Genomic DNA, 16,384 nt, shown 5'->3' with positions numbered 1-16,384 from the left:
TCATGGCATTCCTGCCAGAGTCCAGTCAGCCCAGAGAGGGGAAGTTTAAAATGTCTGTGGTCACGAAGGTTCACAGGGACAAATACTAAAAGTCTCTTCCGTGACTCTCTTTGTGTGTCACGCATCAGCATGTTGTCCCATGGACAAACATGTCTCTGATGAACCAGGACAACCAAGATAAGAGTGTGTGCTAAAGTTGCACACAAAACTGACTTTGATATAAAATCAATTTTCATGATGTGTCATTGAGTATTGATGACAACATTTATTTAAACCCAAATGGAAGAATAAATGCTAGCACTGCATGTTTCTCCAATCCGTAGTCATGTCAAAACTTTACCTTTCTTTGTTTTTCAGTGTTTCTTGTGATAATGCTGTACTTGAGACCTGGACAGAATACAACACAAAAAAACTTAAAGTTTAAAAAAGTTGGTTTTGTCATGAGTTTGTTTGCTCAAAAATGGCCGCAAAATGTCCCAATCTGTCGCTAAAAATACAAAAGTTTGTTGCCACAAAGACAGCTGAATAACATCCTGACATCTGATGAAAACTGTGTAGTGTTTTTGGTTGAAATGGGAAGCAAACACTGGACGTGGTCTCACGCAGCAGGACAATCCTGGACAGCTGTTGGAGTGCACATAGAGTGCACGTATAATTAATTATCCGAGAGATAAAATTCATCTCATGTTTAACTGAAGTGTAAAGCAGCAGAAACAAATTGTCTCACACTTGTCAAAAGGGAACAAAAACTTATTAACCTCCTGGCTGAATGTTTCTCAGCCAGGCTGAATTAATTTGAGGCATTTTGCTGACCCTCGTCTCCGCAGCGACCTGCGGTGATTACAGCAGTAGCAGCAGCAGCAGCATATAGATTAAGTTTATCAAGTACAAACTGAACGGACAAGCAGCTGGAGACATGAAATCCTTTAAAAAAAATATTTCAGGATGATGTTTTTGGTTGTCCATCATCACTGTTTTATTCAGGAAACCCTCTTGTGTGGTTAAGAGGTTTCCTGAATACGAGTCAACTTTCTGCCTTTACTGGAAGACGTGATGGACCAGGGTCACAACAAGAAGGATGCCGGGAACCCAAAATGTGCAGAGAGCCTTCCTCACATGCTATATGACACTTATACAAACAAATCTTTTAATAAGCACTTGAAGGAATAATGAAGGAGGTTTCTGATTGGATGCTTGTGATGATGGACCAAACAGCCTCGGGGGTTTGAAGAGGTTAAAGTCCTTGATGCTGAGTGGCAATTACTGTGCTATTGCTGACAATTTACTCCCACAAACTGTCATCATTCAGACAAAATTCTTACAGGAAGAAGCTAACGGAGCCACTTTTTACTTGACTCTTGTTAAAATAATAAAGTGCTCTAAATGTTCAGCTCTAACCAACAAGAACTGGTTTAAAACTTTCTGTTCTTATTCTTTAAAATGTGCCAGGTACCTGACCATGCATGTACTGCATGATTTGACTTAAGACCTTTTCACATTTTAAACTGAGTGAGTGTGTGTCTTCGGTTCTCTCTGTACACAATAAAGTGCCAACGGCAAAAGCTGCCATTTAATCTCGAAAGACAAACACAGAAGTGGCTGGACTTGTCAAACACGGGGAGAAAAAAACAGCAATGCAAACAGAGATTCAGTTAATTCAACAACAATAAAAGCACTTCAGAATTTCAGGGTGAAAGCAGTCTCAAAAAATCTGAGGATCAGATCACACAAATGAGACCTTCACTGACCCTGACAGAACAGGCTGAACCAGGAACGTCCGGAGAGGAGAAAGTCCACAGTTACAATGGAAACAAGCGTAAAGGCCCCTGCGATGCCTGCCTATTGTCACTATGAAGTGAAAGGAAAAGAAAAAACTCAGTTAAGAGAGGCGATAAACTGTGAGAGCGGCAGCTGCTGTGAAACATCAGCACCTGAATGGGGTTACGTTTCCTCCTGCTCCAACAGATGAAGTGATAACAACAAGGACTGGAAGTTCAGCTTTCATCTGTTTGTCAGGGAGAGAAGTTAGCCAGAGGCTGACTTCGTGGACGGATTATCATGATCGTGCAAGTCAAATCCCAAAGGTTAGCAAAGCGGAAAAAAACTAATTTCTGCTCCTAAAACTTAGTGTTTTTTTACTCTTGAATTACTGCATAATTTTACCCCAAGATGAGCAACCTCAAACATTTTTGTTGAACAGAGAAATTCTGCACAGTATACCTAGTATGTATATTGTTCTGTGGGCAATAATGAATAACTGCATGTATTAAGAATAATAGCACAGAAACAGCCAGTCTTCTCGCTGATGGTCTCGTTTGCTTTTGTGGGTCACTTGAAGGCCTAAGGATTCAACTGAAGTATCTTTGAGTATTTAAACTCAGGTCTGGGCAATTTAGAGTGTAAAACCAAAAACTGAAAATTTGATATGAACAAAAGAATCCAATATGAATCCCTTTGAAAAGCGGAAAGGCTGCTTTCTGCTTTCCGTGGTTCTTCTTTGTCTTTATTCATGTTTTAGTTCAGTCCTCTCACTTAAATGAAACCCCGTGGGCTGCCTCTTTTCACCATCATTCTGTTATTGGTAGGCTAATAAATATTGGAATATAATTTCAGACGTCTCATGAAATTTCATGAGAACTCCACACACACACACACACACACACACAGTATGACTTGGCTCACGCTCAGCTGGCAGGTACGGCAGCATTAGCTCATACGTAGGTAGAGAGTAATCACTCCTGCATGCTGTTGCCCTCCGTTGCTAACAACACTGTCCCGAGCCTTCGTGCCAGTGGAAAGATGGCCTTACTAAGTTCGGATCAACACTCTCAGGTTCCCGTGAAGCAAATTGGAAGAACTAAAGGGGTATTTCGTAGAAACAGATACGACAACAGACCGAGCCCAACTAAACCACAGGGAGAGGACTTTCTTTATTTTCACCTCACCTGCTGTGTTCCCCGTCCAACGCTAACCCTTCAGTTCATCTTCATCGACTTTAACCTGCCATGGAAACTGTTTTTACCTGCCATATTAAAGGTTTTCCTCGCTGTAATCAGTTCTGCTTTGTGTGCTGACTGAATCATTCTGGCCATGTACAACCGTCTCAAACAAGATGTCTGACAAAACAAATACAGCGTGTGTCCGGTACAGAAAAAGTGAGAGAAATATTTGTACTCATTAGAGAAGGATTACGAAGCCCAACAGAGGCAGCTCACAGATGTCTGCCTCACTGACTGTGGCCTGGGAAGGCTAAATGAGTCATTTGCTTGAATTTAGGTGTTGTCAGTAGGAAATGGACAAAAATGCACTGCAGGCAATCAGGCCTTTGAACATCATGTTACTCAGAAGTTACATAATTGCTGTGAGGTCAATTTGCATCCCACCATGGCAGCATTTGCTGGAAGAAATCAGAGAATGTCAAATTTCCATTGAATTACGCAGCTAAAGTGAGTCCTGATTTCATCTGAAGAATAAAATAGGCCGTGTGCTTGCAGGATCAGGTTTCTCTCTACGTAAACGACCCCTACAGAGGAAGAAACACACTGTGCGCCGTGGCTGAACTGACTGGAAGCTACTGAAGGTGATTCAGTGTCAGCTCAGAGTTAAAGACTTGAAAACGTCACAAAACGGTGAAGAAATTTATTCTCATCAAAACTTTGCAGAGTCCAAGACTTCAAAGTACTTCTACTCTAATTTCTAAATTGCTGTTTCATTTCTGAATCAACTAATGGCTTCACCGCTAAAATCATGAAGATGGTGTTAATTTTCAAACGCATCAGTACTCTGAAGTGAAAAATGTTTGTAAATGTTCTGCAGAAACCTTCAACCATGTCAAACATCCCCCACCAGAGCCAAACAGATGAACACTGATTGGCTGAAGTTCAGCTAACTCACTGTGACCTGTTTAGTAGCTAATAAATCTGAATATTGAACCATTGAAGCCATGAAATTCTTATTGCAGCTTTGCTTTCACTGACAAGACAACAATACAACGCGTTGAGCAAAATAACTTCTATGTATTACGCAACAGGAGGGCAAATGTGAGGTCCTGCAGATGATACTGCTGAAAGCAACAAGACGAAAATACAACCGCAGATGTCAGGTCACAGATTTCAGAACAAAGGAAACAATTTTTAAACAGTTCACGTGTGATTTTCATACTCAGGCGTGCGCGTCCTCTAAATTCGCCGCACAGTTGTTGCAGTTTTCTTCAGCAGGTGAACAGATCACATTTTTTAGGTAACCCACACACATTCAGAGCGATGCCTACGCTCTTCCTGTCAGAGAAAAAGCTTTTATTCCAGCAGAGTTCAAAACTCTGCTCGTGATGTTTTCAGTCCCACGGCCTCCAAACAACAAAGAACTCTCAGTGGAGGCCTGAGTGCTTCAAATTCCTTTTCCACCGCATGGATCTAGAACAACCCTATTGCACTTTGATTAAAACTCCTGCTACACATTTACACAGAAATCTGTTAAAACTATACGCTAAGCATCTTTCCACAGTCTCATGTGCCTTATAATGTGAACTCTTTCTTCACTTCAGTCAGCAGAGGAGACTTTCAGGACACACTTTCTGTCTCATCAAGGCTCGATCAGGTCCTCATTATAGACCACTCGTTAGGTTAATTAACCAATAGTCTCCATTAATGAATGTCATCAGGCAATGGTCAGAAGAAAAAAAAAAAAAAAACAGGCACAGATTCTCATTTTCACCGCGTCTGTCATGTATGAGCTGGAGCTGAACACATACTCACTTGTGATCAACATTCTTCTGAGGTCTGAAGTGATGGATGCAGGAAACTTTAGCAAACTTCCATGACAAGTGATGAGAGGTGGCAAAGAATCAGACTCTGAGATGTTTTAAATATTAAATCCACAGATAAAAGGCATAAATCCAGTGTTGTAAAGGAGCAGTGAGGTCCAGTTGCACTGGTCATGTTGGGCATCATGTTAATGAAGTCATTGTTGAAGATTTCCCCTTTCCCCTGCCACTCCTCTTCCTCTGGCCGGGATCGGACCAACACCAGAGGGGGAGGGGGGGCTGTCCTAAAAATAACCCGAGGGAAAACACTTGAGACACATATGTGCCTGCCTGAGGAGACTGAAACTACTTTGAATCTCTGTGGTTGGAAGAGATGAGAAAGAAGTCAAATATGGAAGTTAAAGTTTCTAAAAGTCGACTGTTGTTGACTCACCCTGGAAGGAAATGATGGATCCAAGAGTGAGCTGCTGGCTGCCCGCGTAGTGCAGGAGTGACCAGAGGTTTCCACAGGGTGGGAGTCTGCTTAGAGGGTGGCAATTTTTATGTTTTTCACTTTAAATTCTGTCATTTAAAACGGGGCCTTTCTGGCAGCCACAAGTTCAACTTTGCTTCAAATGAGGTCCCACAATACAGATCAATATTCTCCTCCGCTCGGGCTCTGAATCACAACCCTCCAAAGATGAAATTACAAAGAGGGAGTGAGGAAATTAACAAGATTTTCTCCTTTTTCAGACCGAATACTTTCCACCTGACCTTCTCATTGCTGCTTGGCAGCAGGGGGGGCTTTGAAAAAGATCCACTTCAGATGAAATGAAAGATCGACATCATACCGGCCGAATAGCTCAATACGAGGAGGATAAAGTCCTTGCCTTTCTCTAATAGTCTGTAGCTCTTCAAGGTTTCATCTTAGCTCAGTCCAAGGTATACCATTAGCGTTAATGGCCTTCCATTTAAGGCGTAGGTGTTTGATTATGGGATTTTAAATGTGAATAACTCCCTCGGAGGAGAGAGGAGGAAGGCGGTTGGCGTGATTCGCTACATTAATTCACGAGTGTAGGAGGAGAAAGTGGGAGTATGTAAACAACTAATGGAGTTTTTCACAGTCTGTCGACAGCCTCAGAGTGAGAGGAAGAAGAGCAGGAAGAGGAAGAAGAGAGGGAAAAAAAGAGGCTGAAACTTGTTTTCTCCTTTTTGCCAACATTTCTGAGAGGATTTCAGAAATATCATGAGTTTGTTTGCAGGTTGAAAAAAGATTTGAAAACTTTTGGTTGTGTGAAATATACAAAACAGTCAAAAACCCACTCAGGTATTTCTCGTGTTGCACTGCCATCAGAGCAACAACATCGACAAAACATTGATTAACACGTGATTTATTACAACATATTTGTGTTCCAGCTGCAGCAGCTGCTCCGAACAGACCGAGCAGCAGGTTCCCTCTCAGTCATTTCTATCGCCTGCTTTATATTTACTCTGATATTTTACAACATCTGTGATTTATGGAAGCGTTTGGGCTGTTTGGGATGCAGAGCTCCTCCTCCTCCTCCTCAGATCCTGCTGTGAAGGTCTTACAGAGGATAATGTAGGAGGACTTTGACTTCAGCACAGAGAAACCTCGAGGAGGAGACAGAATTAGTTCTTTGTTCAAACAGCTTAACAACTACAGCACAGAATGGCAGCAGTTTGTGAAACAGTCACAAATTTAATCTGTAAGGACTTGTGTACAGGGACTCAAATTTGTCTGGGGAAGCAGCTCACCTGACTTGGTCCAAACATAGCAAAATCCACCTCCAGAAGTCAGTGATTTACATGTTTCATCTTTCATCGTTTAATTTATACAAAAAGTTAAAATACATAACACAATTTGTCATTTTATCTTATTTGCTTCCTGCTGCTACTGGAATCCACGCTGGTGTAAGAAACACATGAAGGTTGTTGGGGCGGCCCCACATAATAAATCCCTGAATGTTAACCAGGGTTTGGAGCTGTTTTGTCATGAATGTATCATGACTTTGTCTGCAGACACAACTCAGGCCTGCTGAAAGACGTTTCCAGCCGTGTTTTTCAGGTTAAAAAACAATTTAATCAGTTGTCTGAGAAATAAGTTAGCGAAACACGTCATACAGAGGTTTACATTCTGTTGTTTTTCACCATTATTTGTTTTGTGATTGTTATCCACTCCTTCTGTGTGTGTGTGTGTGTGTGAGAGAGTTTTTATTATGTATTTCATCCTGTGTGAAGTGACGGACTGTAAGACGCAGAAGACATTTGAAAAGTTTTCGGAAGGTTATTTGACTGCACTTCAGCTTATTCATTTCCAAGCAGTTAACTCCTCGTCCTAAAGAGAAATGAGGGGTTGGGGGTCTCTGAAGCCCACAAATTGACTTCAGGAATCAGGATGAAAGCGGGTCTCGAGGCCTGACCTCTGGCCCTGCTAACAAACACACTCGCTCTCACTGTATCTGCTGTGGAAGGTTACACAAGACTGCGTTTCCTTTTCCCAAGCAAGAGCCTCACGGGCGTCAGAGGAGGAAGAATCCAACAATACTCGCAGCGGATGGGAGTTTCTGTGTGTGTGATGTGTGCAGTGTTTATGTGTGATGTGTGTATGTGTGTGTAGATATGTGCGTGTTATGCTATTTGACACAGACAGCTACAGTACATGAGGACGAGATGTGTTGTGGGTTCTCTTGCAGGCGTAGGCTCACGACGTGTTCGTTGCCACTTGTGTGTGTGTTCATGGGTGTGTACGTGTTTACTTTGTGTGCATGCGAATGTGCGCATGTGTGTGTGTGTGTGTGTGTAGACTAATGTGAATGCAGCCTCGGAGGCTTTGGGTTTGGTATTTCCGATGCAGCAGGACAGGAAGTGTCCTGCTCTCTTGAACTGTGTCCCTCCCTCTGAATACTGCAGCACAAGAACAAGACCAATCACTTCATCTGTGCGTGTGTGTGCGACAGGGTAAACATGTCTCTCTGCTTTCATTGACTGTACATGCAGCACAGTGTGGGCCTGAAGTTTCAGCACAAAGTCAAACGATCAATCAACAATAATTTAGATGATCAAAAATGACAAATGCTCTCTGCTTTAAAATGAGAGGAATTTGCTGCTTTTGGACGGTTGGTTTGACCAACCGAACAACCTGTAGGCTTCACCTCTGAGAAACAGTATGGAGTAAACTATGAATTAGTTTATTAAAAAAAAAACAACCAATGATGAGTTAAACGATATGGGAAATGATCGCTAGTGGCAGCCCCCATAAAAACTGTCTGGTGAACACAGAAGTTGTCAGCCCGTATTTCATGACAGTAACCAGTAAATTCACTGTGAGTGTTATGACATGCAAAGCAGTATGATAGCTCTCATTAACCGGTTATTTTCTTTTGTGCTGTATAAATTAGGATGGATTAAGAGAGTTAATGTTCCATGAAACAGCTTGACAAAACCCTGAGATATTTTCAGTGTTCAGATGAGCAAAAACCAGAAAGGCTGACAAGTTTTGATTTGCTAACTTTAGCTCAAAATCCTGCAAAATAAGACAAGACAGACTGAGACATATTGAGGCCCACTATTATTATGTAAAACAGTCAGCACCAGTGCTCTCATTTAGAAAACACAGCTTTCATAAGGAGTTTGACTGCTCAGGATGCCATCACTTCACTAAATCTTTAGTTTGCTGTTGTATTGGTGTTCAAAATCACATATATTTAACCTTTAAAACAAGGTGGTGAAAACAGCACTAAGTGGTCTCCTTTCTCAGGGGTGCAGGTTGAGTTAAATATCTGAACTGTCTGAGTCATGCGTTCTGTGACACACACACACACACACACACACGGGCTGCAGAATGACGGTTGGTGATGGTGATTTTCATCCCATGAACAAGCACATCTGACACAATTTACAGATCACAGCCAGTTCCCTCTGTGTAACCGAAGAAACAGCATGGATGCTCCACCCATTATTAAAAAAATCACATCTTCCTCACTGGAATGAACGTCTTGATTAAAATCCTGATTCCTTCTTTGTGGAGGCCACCGCCGCTGCTGCTGTTTGGCTGCTGCACAGGCAGATCCTGACGCCAGCAGCCTCCCGTGGTCACAATCAATTAATTGGGAATCTTATTAGAGCGGCTCTTTATTAGCAATTAGGAGTGATCTGAGAGCGTGAAGTAATGGGCCGTCCACACACAGTTCATTTGGAAAGTGTTTTAACGAGGAGCGCAACCCCCCAAAGCCAATGGATGGATACTCTGGCAGCTGACGCAGCATTTCTTTGCCAGCACGGTTGAGTCAGAATGTGCTGTTTGTTTTCCAACAACACTGGGAATCAGAGGAGTCGGCTGATTTGGGGGACAAAGTTTTATGTCTTGTTTTTTGTTCTCCCAGCTTTATTTTAGCTCTTTGTCGGTGCATAAAAGGCTTTCTGATGTCTTTGAGTGGCTTGCTTTCCTGTGAAAGAACCCACCATACTGTTATTCTCTACAACTTCAAAACAAAATGCCAAAGGCCCGGAGTTCAGATATCCAGTTTTTATGTTTGTGACGGAAGTGGGGAGCCTTAACACAGAGATTTAAAAAGCACAAAGCTGTTTTGATGGTGCATCTGTGAATATCAAGCAAAGAGATTTAGTTGCTGGTGTCAGAAAACTTCATAATGGGCTCGACCTTAAGGCCACGCGAGTGAATTCATTTTGTTTCTTCTTTGTAAAGGCAATACAAATTATTTCAGAAACAGTTAAATGGGGAGGTTATGCGCTCCTTTCCATCAGCTGATCTGAAGCTACTTCAGCCCAGGCTGCTGCTACAGCATCTCGTCTCTTTGTTCTTTAATAATATCTATGAGCAAAGGTGCCGCTTTCACCAAAAACGCTACCGGCATCATCATTTCACCTTCACTTTCTTTCTTTAAACAAAAAATATTTTCAGCAAGGCATTTGATGAGATTTACTCTCAATAAAACGCCTGCCTTCAACAAACAGAATCAGTCGTGTTTGCTGATGGGAAGCCGGTGAGGGATCTCCACCTTGGAAACTGAACTACTGACCCCGAGTCCTTTTCGGACAGAGGGCATAGTATGAACTTTATGCTGTGTCACGGAGGTAGATCGGTCTGCCTGCAACACTCGGCAGGCTCAAAGTACAGCGAACAGAATTGGGTAGAAATCCCCAAGAGACAAACAAAAGCAAAGTTGAAGCACCAACCGGTTCAGTTAACTGATAGATGAGAGCTGTTTGTTGCAAACATTCAGCTCCAATGTTGTTAATATAACAAGCAGAAATGGCTGTTTGGGGATTTACTTGATGGATTGCTTTCTTCTTGCCATCTTGTTATCTTCTTCGAGAGTTCATCCTTATTTCCATGCTAAAACCCCAACATTACCATACTGTCAGCCATGTTTTTCTTCTTTTTGATGAATAGCCAGTTGCAGAGGAGTGTATTAGACCGGGCAGATGTGAACGTCTGCACCTGTTTGTGAGGGAAGCTGGGCCTGAAAACACTGAGCATGCTCAGGAAGTTTTCTCAGATAATTTAAAATGAAAAGAAATTGAGGGAGAAGGTATCACTCGGCTAAAAGAATTTAATATGTCGGAGGTACAGTCAACATTACAGTAATTAATAGGAACATAAGAACTGAAAAACAATCTAGTTTGGCAGGCGCCTTCATCCCGCTGAGTCACTGGGACGCCCCACAGCTGAACCTTCCAACTGTACTGGTTGACACACACTATAAATAAAGTGATCTCTGTTGTTTTGTTCTGGGCAGTGGATGGAAACCCGGGGACATTGCCAAGGGTCAGCAGAGCCCCTGGCACCATGTTCAGAGATGTTATTACCAGGCTTTCAGCATGATTATGGCTCCAAAATTCCTCTAAACACCAAGTGTGACAGTTGGGCTGTATTTGTGCAACGTCTGACATTGTCCTCTGACAAAAGTGTGGACACTGGTGAGAGGAAAAGGCTGAAATTCTCAACTCAAATATTTATGTTTCTGATCACGCTACTACATTTTTCCATATTAAAACCAGATCAGTGGTTCCCAAACTTTTTTGGCCCCTAAACTGACACAGATTAAAGCCGTCGGACCACCATTTGATAAGATTTTGTCCCAGTAAGAATTTTACTACAGAAAGTGTATGAAACCCATAATGAAAACACTCGCATATTCTGTTGTGGCTCCCTGCGAGAGATCCTAAAAGATTCTTGACAAATTTTAACCAAGGCGTTCTGAGTGATGGCGGGGACGGATGGAAACGGCAAAAGTCTTCTTGAAAGGAAAGTCCAAGGTCAAGTTCAAACAACAAAAGTGCAGGCTGAAGCCACCAGGACGCTCCTGAATGGGCCTCGCAGTCTCTCATGGAGTCAAGAAAAAAAACAAGAGCTATGAAAAATTCAGGAGTTGAGGGAAATATGCTGGCAGGAAGACAAAATGGAGGAAATGGTGCCATCATCTTCTGTAAGCATCTGCTGTCAGGATCCAGCAGGGGAGAAGTGTGGGATGTTATGATTTAAGCAGAAGCTGCTCTCAGAGGTCCAGACTCTGCAAATATTCACTGCAAAACTGCTCTTAAAAGTCAGATCTCAACTTTGAATTCAAGCCAAATACAGAAACACATTCACATGTGAGAAGCAAACACACACAGCCATGACTGTGAAAAACACACAAGATGGTGTGTGTGTGTGTGTGTGTGTGTGTGTGTGAATTTTCTCTCAGCCATCATTGCCTTCTTAATGAGGCTACACCTGTCCTCAGCCCTCTGTGGTTGAGAACATTTAGTGCTGCATTGTGGTCAAACGGTCGTCATGGCAGACAGGGGAGGTGAACGCGCACACACACGCACACACACACAAACAGACCGCAAGAAATAAAAGGATTAATTTAGAAGACAGGGACAGATGTCATTGCGCGTGGAGGACAAGCACTGCAGGACAACAGTAATGAAGGTTCAGTCTGCTTTTCAACTTGGGGAGTATTTTCATACTTTCTGACTATTTTTTAATTCAGTTTAAAGCTACTTCAAATATCTTGTCTCTGCTTCTTTATTCATTTTCATGTACATAAATGTCTGACTGTCCTGAATCAAGCTTTAGTGGCAGATGATTTTTGAACGGTTGACTCTTACTGGCATTTATCTGGTTTCCACATAAAGGAAAACCCCGCCATCATCACGAGCGTTGCCAAGAAGCTGACCTCTGGGATTTCCTCGCTCCATCTGAGATGTTTCCGAGCTCTGTGGTGCGTACTTGATGCTGTGTGTTTATGTGTGTCATTACTGCACATTTTCACTGGACTTCATTAACAGGAAGTAAACCTGGAAGCAAGAAAACTTTGTTGGTGTATGCGCTAGGCAAGCAATGCTCAACTGGACTCGACAGACGTCATCTTTGCATCCAGTTCTTCTGTACATAATAAAATCTATGGGTGGCAACGACCAGAATGGCAAGTGGGTACCATTTCGGTTGGTGGTGGAGGAAAAGGAGGCGTTAGGCAATTGAAATGCTGGTTAAACATAACTTAACTAAATTTTGTGCACCAAAGCTGTGAGAACAACGTTTCCATGATTTAATAAAGAAACCTTGCTGCTGACCTTTGTGTTACAGTGTGGACATCAAGACAGTGCAGCACACGCTCACCACACATTTCTTAGCCTACATTCTCCTGTGACAGCATCAGCATCCACACGTCATCGTAGCGTGACCGCAGGAAGTCCCCGCCCTGCTCGCTGCAGCCCTCTAAAGACACTCCGTTCTCAGTGCTCCGTCCTGCTCGCCTGTTCAGGAAATCCCTCCGTGATTAACCGACCCTTCCTGAATGGCTGCGTGATTGCCTGTCTGTCGGCCTATTACATTGTCTGACTGTTTGTCTTTGCAGTAATGCGACTGTCTGCTCGGCCATCCGAACCTCACCGTACATCTGATTACCTGACTGTCCGTCTCCCTGACTTCCTGCCAGTGGACTTTGGTAATTCAACCTCATTCTTCTTTGCTTTAAAGGACCAATAAGTAAGATTTTTACTGCCCTCCAACACACAATCCCCATCTGCAGAGGGTTGATAGAGTTTGCAGGTCAATACTGGAGCCTAAACAACTACTTCATCTCCTGCTGAAATTTCTGGCTGCGAGAACTCACTCTGTATCAGAAAAAACACTCACTGTCTAGCTGTTAAATTACTTAATACTGCTTTAACTTTAGAAAAGCCAGTGCGCTCTGAGGGCCAAAGAACAGAGGCATAAATACAAATGTTTCCTTGGGCATGGTTATGGATAATGTGGCAACTCTAGATCTTATTGAACAATTAACTGATCAAATAATATAAAAATTAGTAACAGTCAAGCTTGAGTCTTAGCTCCACAGCTGCCTCAGCCATTTATCTCTAAGCAGGCAGTTGAGGATCAAAAACAGTTTGGGTTCTGCTGAACTTATTGACAGGTACTTAACTTGGTTTGCTATGTGCAAACATGACGGCGAATTATCAGAAATCTGAATATAGTGTCTATGTTGGTAACTGGGATACTTCCAGGACTTCTCTATGGAAAGAAATGGGATTATTGATGATTACTTTGATGAAAAGTTTGTTGGCTGAAAGAAGACATTATCCAATATCTCTTATTTTTACAATTAAAATCCACCAGTGTTAAGATTCTTTTGCTCCCTCAGGTCTTTCAGGCAGAAGTTGATTGTAAAAAATCTAATAACAAAAAAATTACTTTATGCTTCGCACATTAAATATAAATGATTTCCAAATTGTAGCAACAGGATGTCTTCCTGCTCCTGTGATTGAAACTACAACATAAAAGTCTCGCATGCAGACCAATATTTCTTATTCTTTTGTTTCTTTCTTGCTCTGCTTCTTAAACTTAATTCCACTTCACATTCAACTCCCAAATTACTCTGCTCGGGCCGACTTCTCCGGCACCGTCCCCTCCTGGGGACTATAAACCTTTGATGGGAACAATGACTGATAACTCGCGAACAAGGAAAAATTAGGCCGCTTCGTTACTGGTGATTCATAATGCACTTCTGAGGTGTTAATGGGAAGCCATATTTAAGCTGCCAATGTTTAATATACACTCTCTGCAGTCGCACTAAATCTTGTGCAGTTTCTTTGGGTTCGGGGAGGAGTGTTAATGGAAGGAGTGGAGGGGCAGGTCAGACTTGGCCGTCTGCCCAGGACCAGACTTTGCTTTTGGGTTTTCTTTGCACTTTGAAGTGACCTGGATATACAAGTTGTAGATAACTCTTTCACCCTCAATCTCTCTTTTCATTTCTCTCTGTTAGTCTCTCTGTGGGTTTTATTTTTCTCTGTTTTTCAATCTTTCTCCTTTACTCAGGATCACTATCTGTCTGCATCTGATTTGTTCGTCTCTTCTCTCTTCTTGTCTCGTTAGCTGGACTGTTAAAGGAATACTCCACTAAAATTCTGTCTTTGATTATCAAATAGTGATGGTGACCCAGTTTCACCGCCAAAAAAAGGAAAGCATCAAAACATCCACAGAAACAAACCATTTCCGCAATGTAACCCACTTCTCCTCTGTCCAACGTCTAGTATATTCCACAGTCATATTTCCACTGAACACGTAAAATGCAGATGTGAAAAGCTCGTCCAGTGAAAGTGGTCGTTTGTACGTATATCTATACTTCATCAGGCTAGATTAATAAAATGTGTTCAGCGGTAGCCTATTATTTAGGACTGAGTGAGTACTCTGCTGAAACAAGCATCTAGTACAGACAATGTACTTCTTACAAGTATCTTCGAGTAAAATGGGTCAATATCCGTAAAGGAAAATCCTCACTGGCAGCTGAGTGACGTTTCCAAAGATGTGTTCTGTCTATATTTCTGCTCCTCTTGAGAACAAAAACACTGATCTGAAGCTGTGCTGTAAATAGTTTTCTAATAAATATGAAATAATAAACATAGCAACTGCTAATCAGCTTTAGGCTAAAAATAACAACTTCCTGTTTGTACCACCCAGTTTAAACACCGCCTACTGTTACAGTTACATCCGAGCAGATGTAGATAATAGTACTCACTCATCCCTCATATTAATGATCCACTCTGAGCAAACCAGCTCTGACTGGAGAAGAAGAAGTCATTTGGACATTTTGGTATCTTTTCTTGTGGTGAAAACAGAGTTTCTTTTCCACAGCAACTGTTGCAAAAGTATGTTGACGCTGAACGCTGATGTTCTCTGTGCAGTTAAAAACTTTTCAGAGCATCCACTCAAACTGTCCTGTGGTGATACTAAAACATTTTTGGTGTAGTATTCCTTTAGCACATGCAGGTTCCTGCAGATTGTTGTTCTGGGGGCTGCAGAAGAGCCAATGCAATTGTTGTATAATAACTTAACACACTCTCACATGGACTTCTCTCTGTGCTGTCGTCGATCTCTGTGAGCCAGTGAACATAATGAGGCGCAGTGAGACTGATGAGACCAGGCAAACCAAGCACCAGCTCAGGGTTAAAAATACATTCATTTTTATCTTAATTGCCATGGTGAATCACTACCTGAGCTTTGGGGCTGTAATCTCCCTCACATTTGCCTTTAATGCCAGACTTAATAATATGGACCTTCACGCACTGCTAATGGATCGATGCAGTTTGCAAATATCAGACTTTTAAAAAGTTCAAAACTCTTGAAATGATGTGATAATGCCCAGAAAAACAAACAGCACCAAATAGTGGAATATTGTCTCCAATAGTCACACAGAACTCGACTGCTGTCTTAAGTCAATCAGATAAGCTTTCACCCCTCGAACAAAAACAGACTATTTTCTACTTGTGTGCTAAGCAAAAGAAAATGAACGCTAGTGAAGGCCATGGGTTTTCTTAAATTGTTCTCATGTGCAAGAAAAGACTGAGAATTGTTTCTGTATTATTTTATTTTCTGCAGAAATGTGTATTATATCATTCCTGCATCGTGTGTGTGTGTGCTGGTATAAAACTGAATCATAATTTGTACTATAATTAAATTTCATCCACTGCCACTTCGGAGGTCAGAAGCCGCATTTATCACAATCACAATCACAGGGAGCCCATCAAGTATCACCGGTAAAAGTTTCTGATAATTAGCGGGATATTAGTTATTCATTACCTCATTTTAATAATTAAGGCCCCTAAATTCCAGAATTATAGCTTGAAAACACTTGAGTCATCCACTCAGATAAAATTTAAAGTTATTGCAGCAGTAAAAAGAACGTCCGGTCGATTGCAAATGAGTAGCGTGCACACGAGACGTGACCAGAGAGCTAAATGTTCAAATTAATGATCACCCTGCATTTGTTTTTATCCCCTTGAAAATCCATTTCAGACGGTTATGATACTCAGCAAGTCCTCCAAAATAAATGATAGAGTTTGAGGGGACAGTCTTTTGATGCCACATCGGAAACAACATTTCTACACAGCAATTACATGCTAGTTGCTAACCGCTAACAGCTAGCTGCAGATTATACCGCCTCCTGCAGACATTGTGGCATTTATGTCTTGTTATTTTAACCTTAATGTGTGAAAACAAACTAAAGCATTTGAAAAATCAGGTGCTGGAAAGTCATCTTATATTTGGATCAAATATGAATTGAGTATAGGTCAACTATCACAACCTTCACTCGTGATAGCTATCAGTTTCTGTAC

General features: G+C 41.8%; 1 protein-coding gene across 3 annotated transcripts in view; it reads right to left on the bottom strand.

Annotated features, from left to right (window-relative positions):
- si:dkeyp-23e4.3 (rho GTPase-activating protein 7) overlaps nucleotides 1-16,384 on the bottom strand; it is a 73,030-nt gene that overhangs the window by 26,713 nt on the left and 29,933 nt on the right. The window contains exon 1 of one of the 3 annotated variants that reach the window (XM_046409975.1): nucleotides 4,755-5,001. The exons of the other annotated variants lie outside the window; for them this stretch is intronic. Within the exon in view, the coding sequence (XP_046265931.1) occupies nucleotides 4,755-4,767 (13 nt within the window). The 5' untranslated portion in view covers nucleotides 4,768-5,001. Of the gene's footprint in view, nucleotides 1-4,754; nucleotides 5,002-16,384 lie in introns of those variants that run through there. 3 annotated transcript variants of the gene reach the window in all.

Source organism: Scatophagus argus, chromosome 14 (genome assembly GCF_020382885.2).
Source record: "Scatophagus argus isolate fScaArg1 chromosome 14, fScaArg1.pri, whole genome shotgun sequence".
Taxonomy (NCBI): domain Eukaryota; kingdom Metazoa; phylum Chordata; class Actinopteri; family Scatophagidae; genus Scatophagus; species Scatophagus argus.
This window is presented reverse-complemented; position numbering and strand designations above follow the sequence as displayed.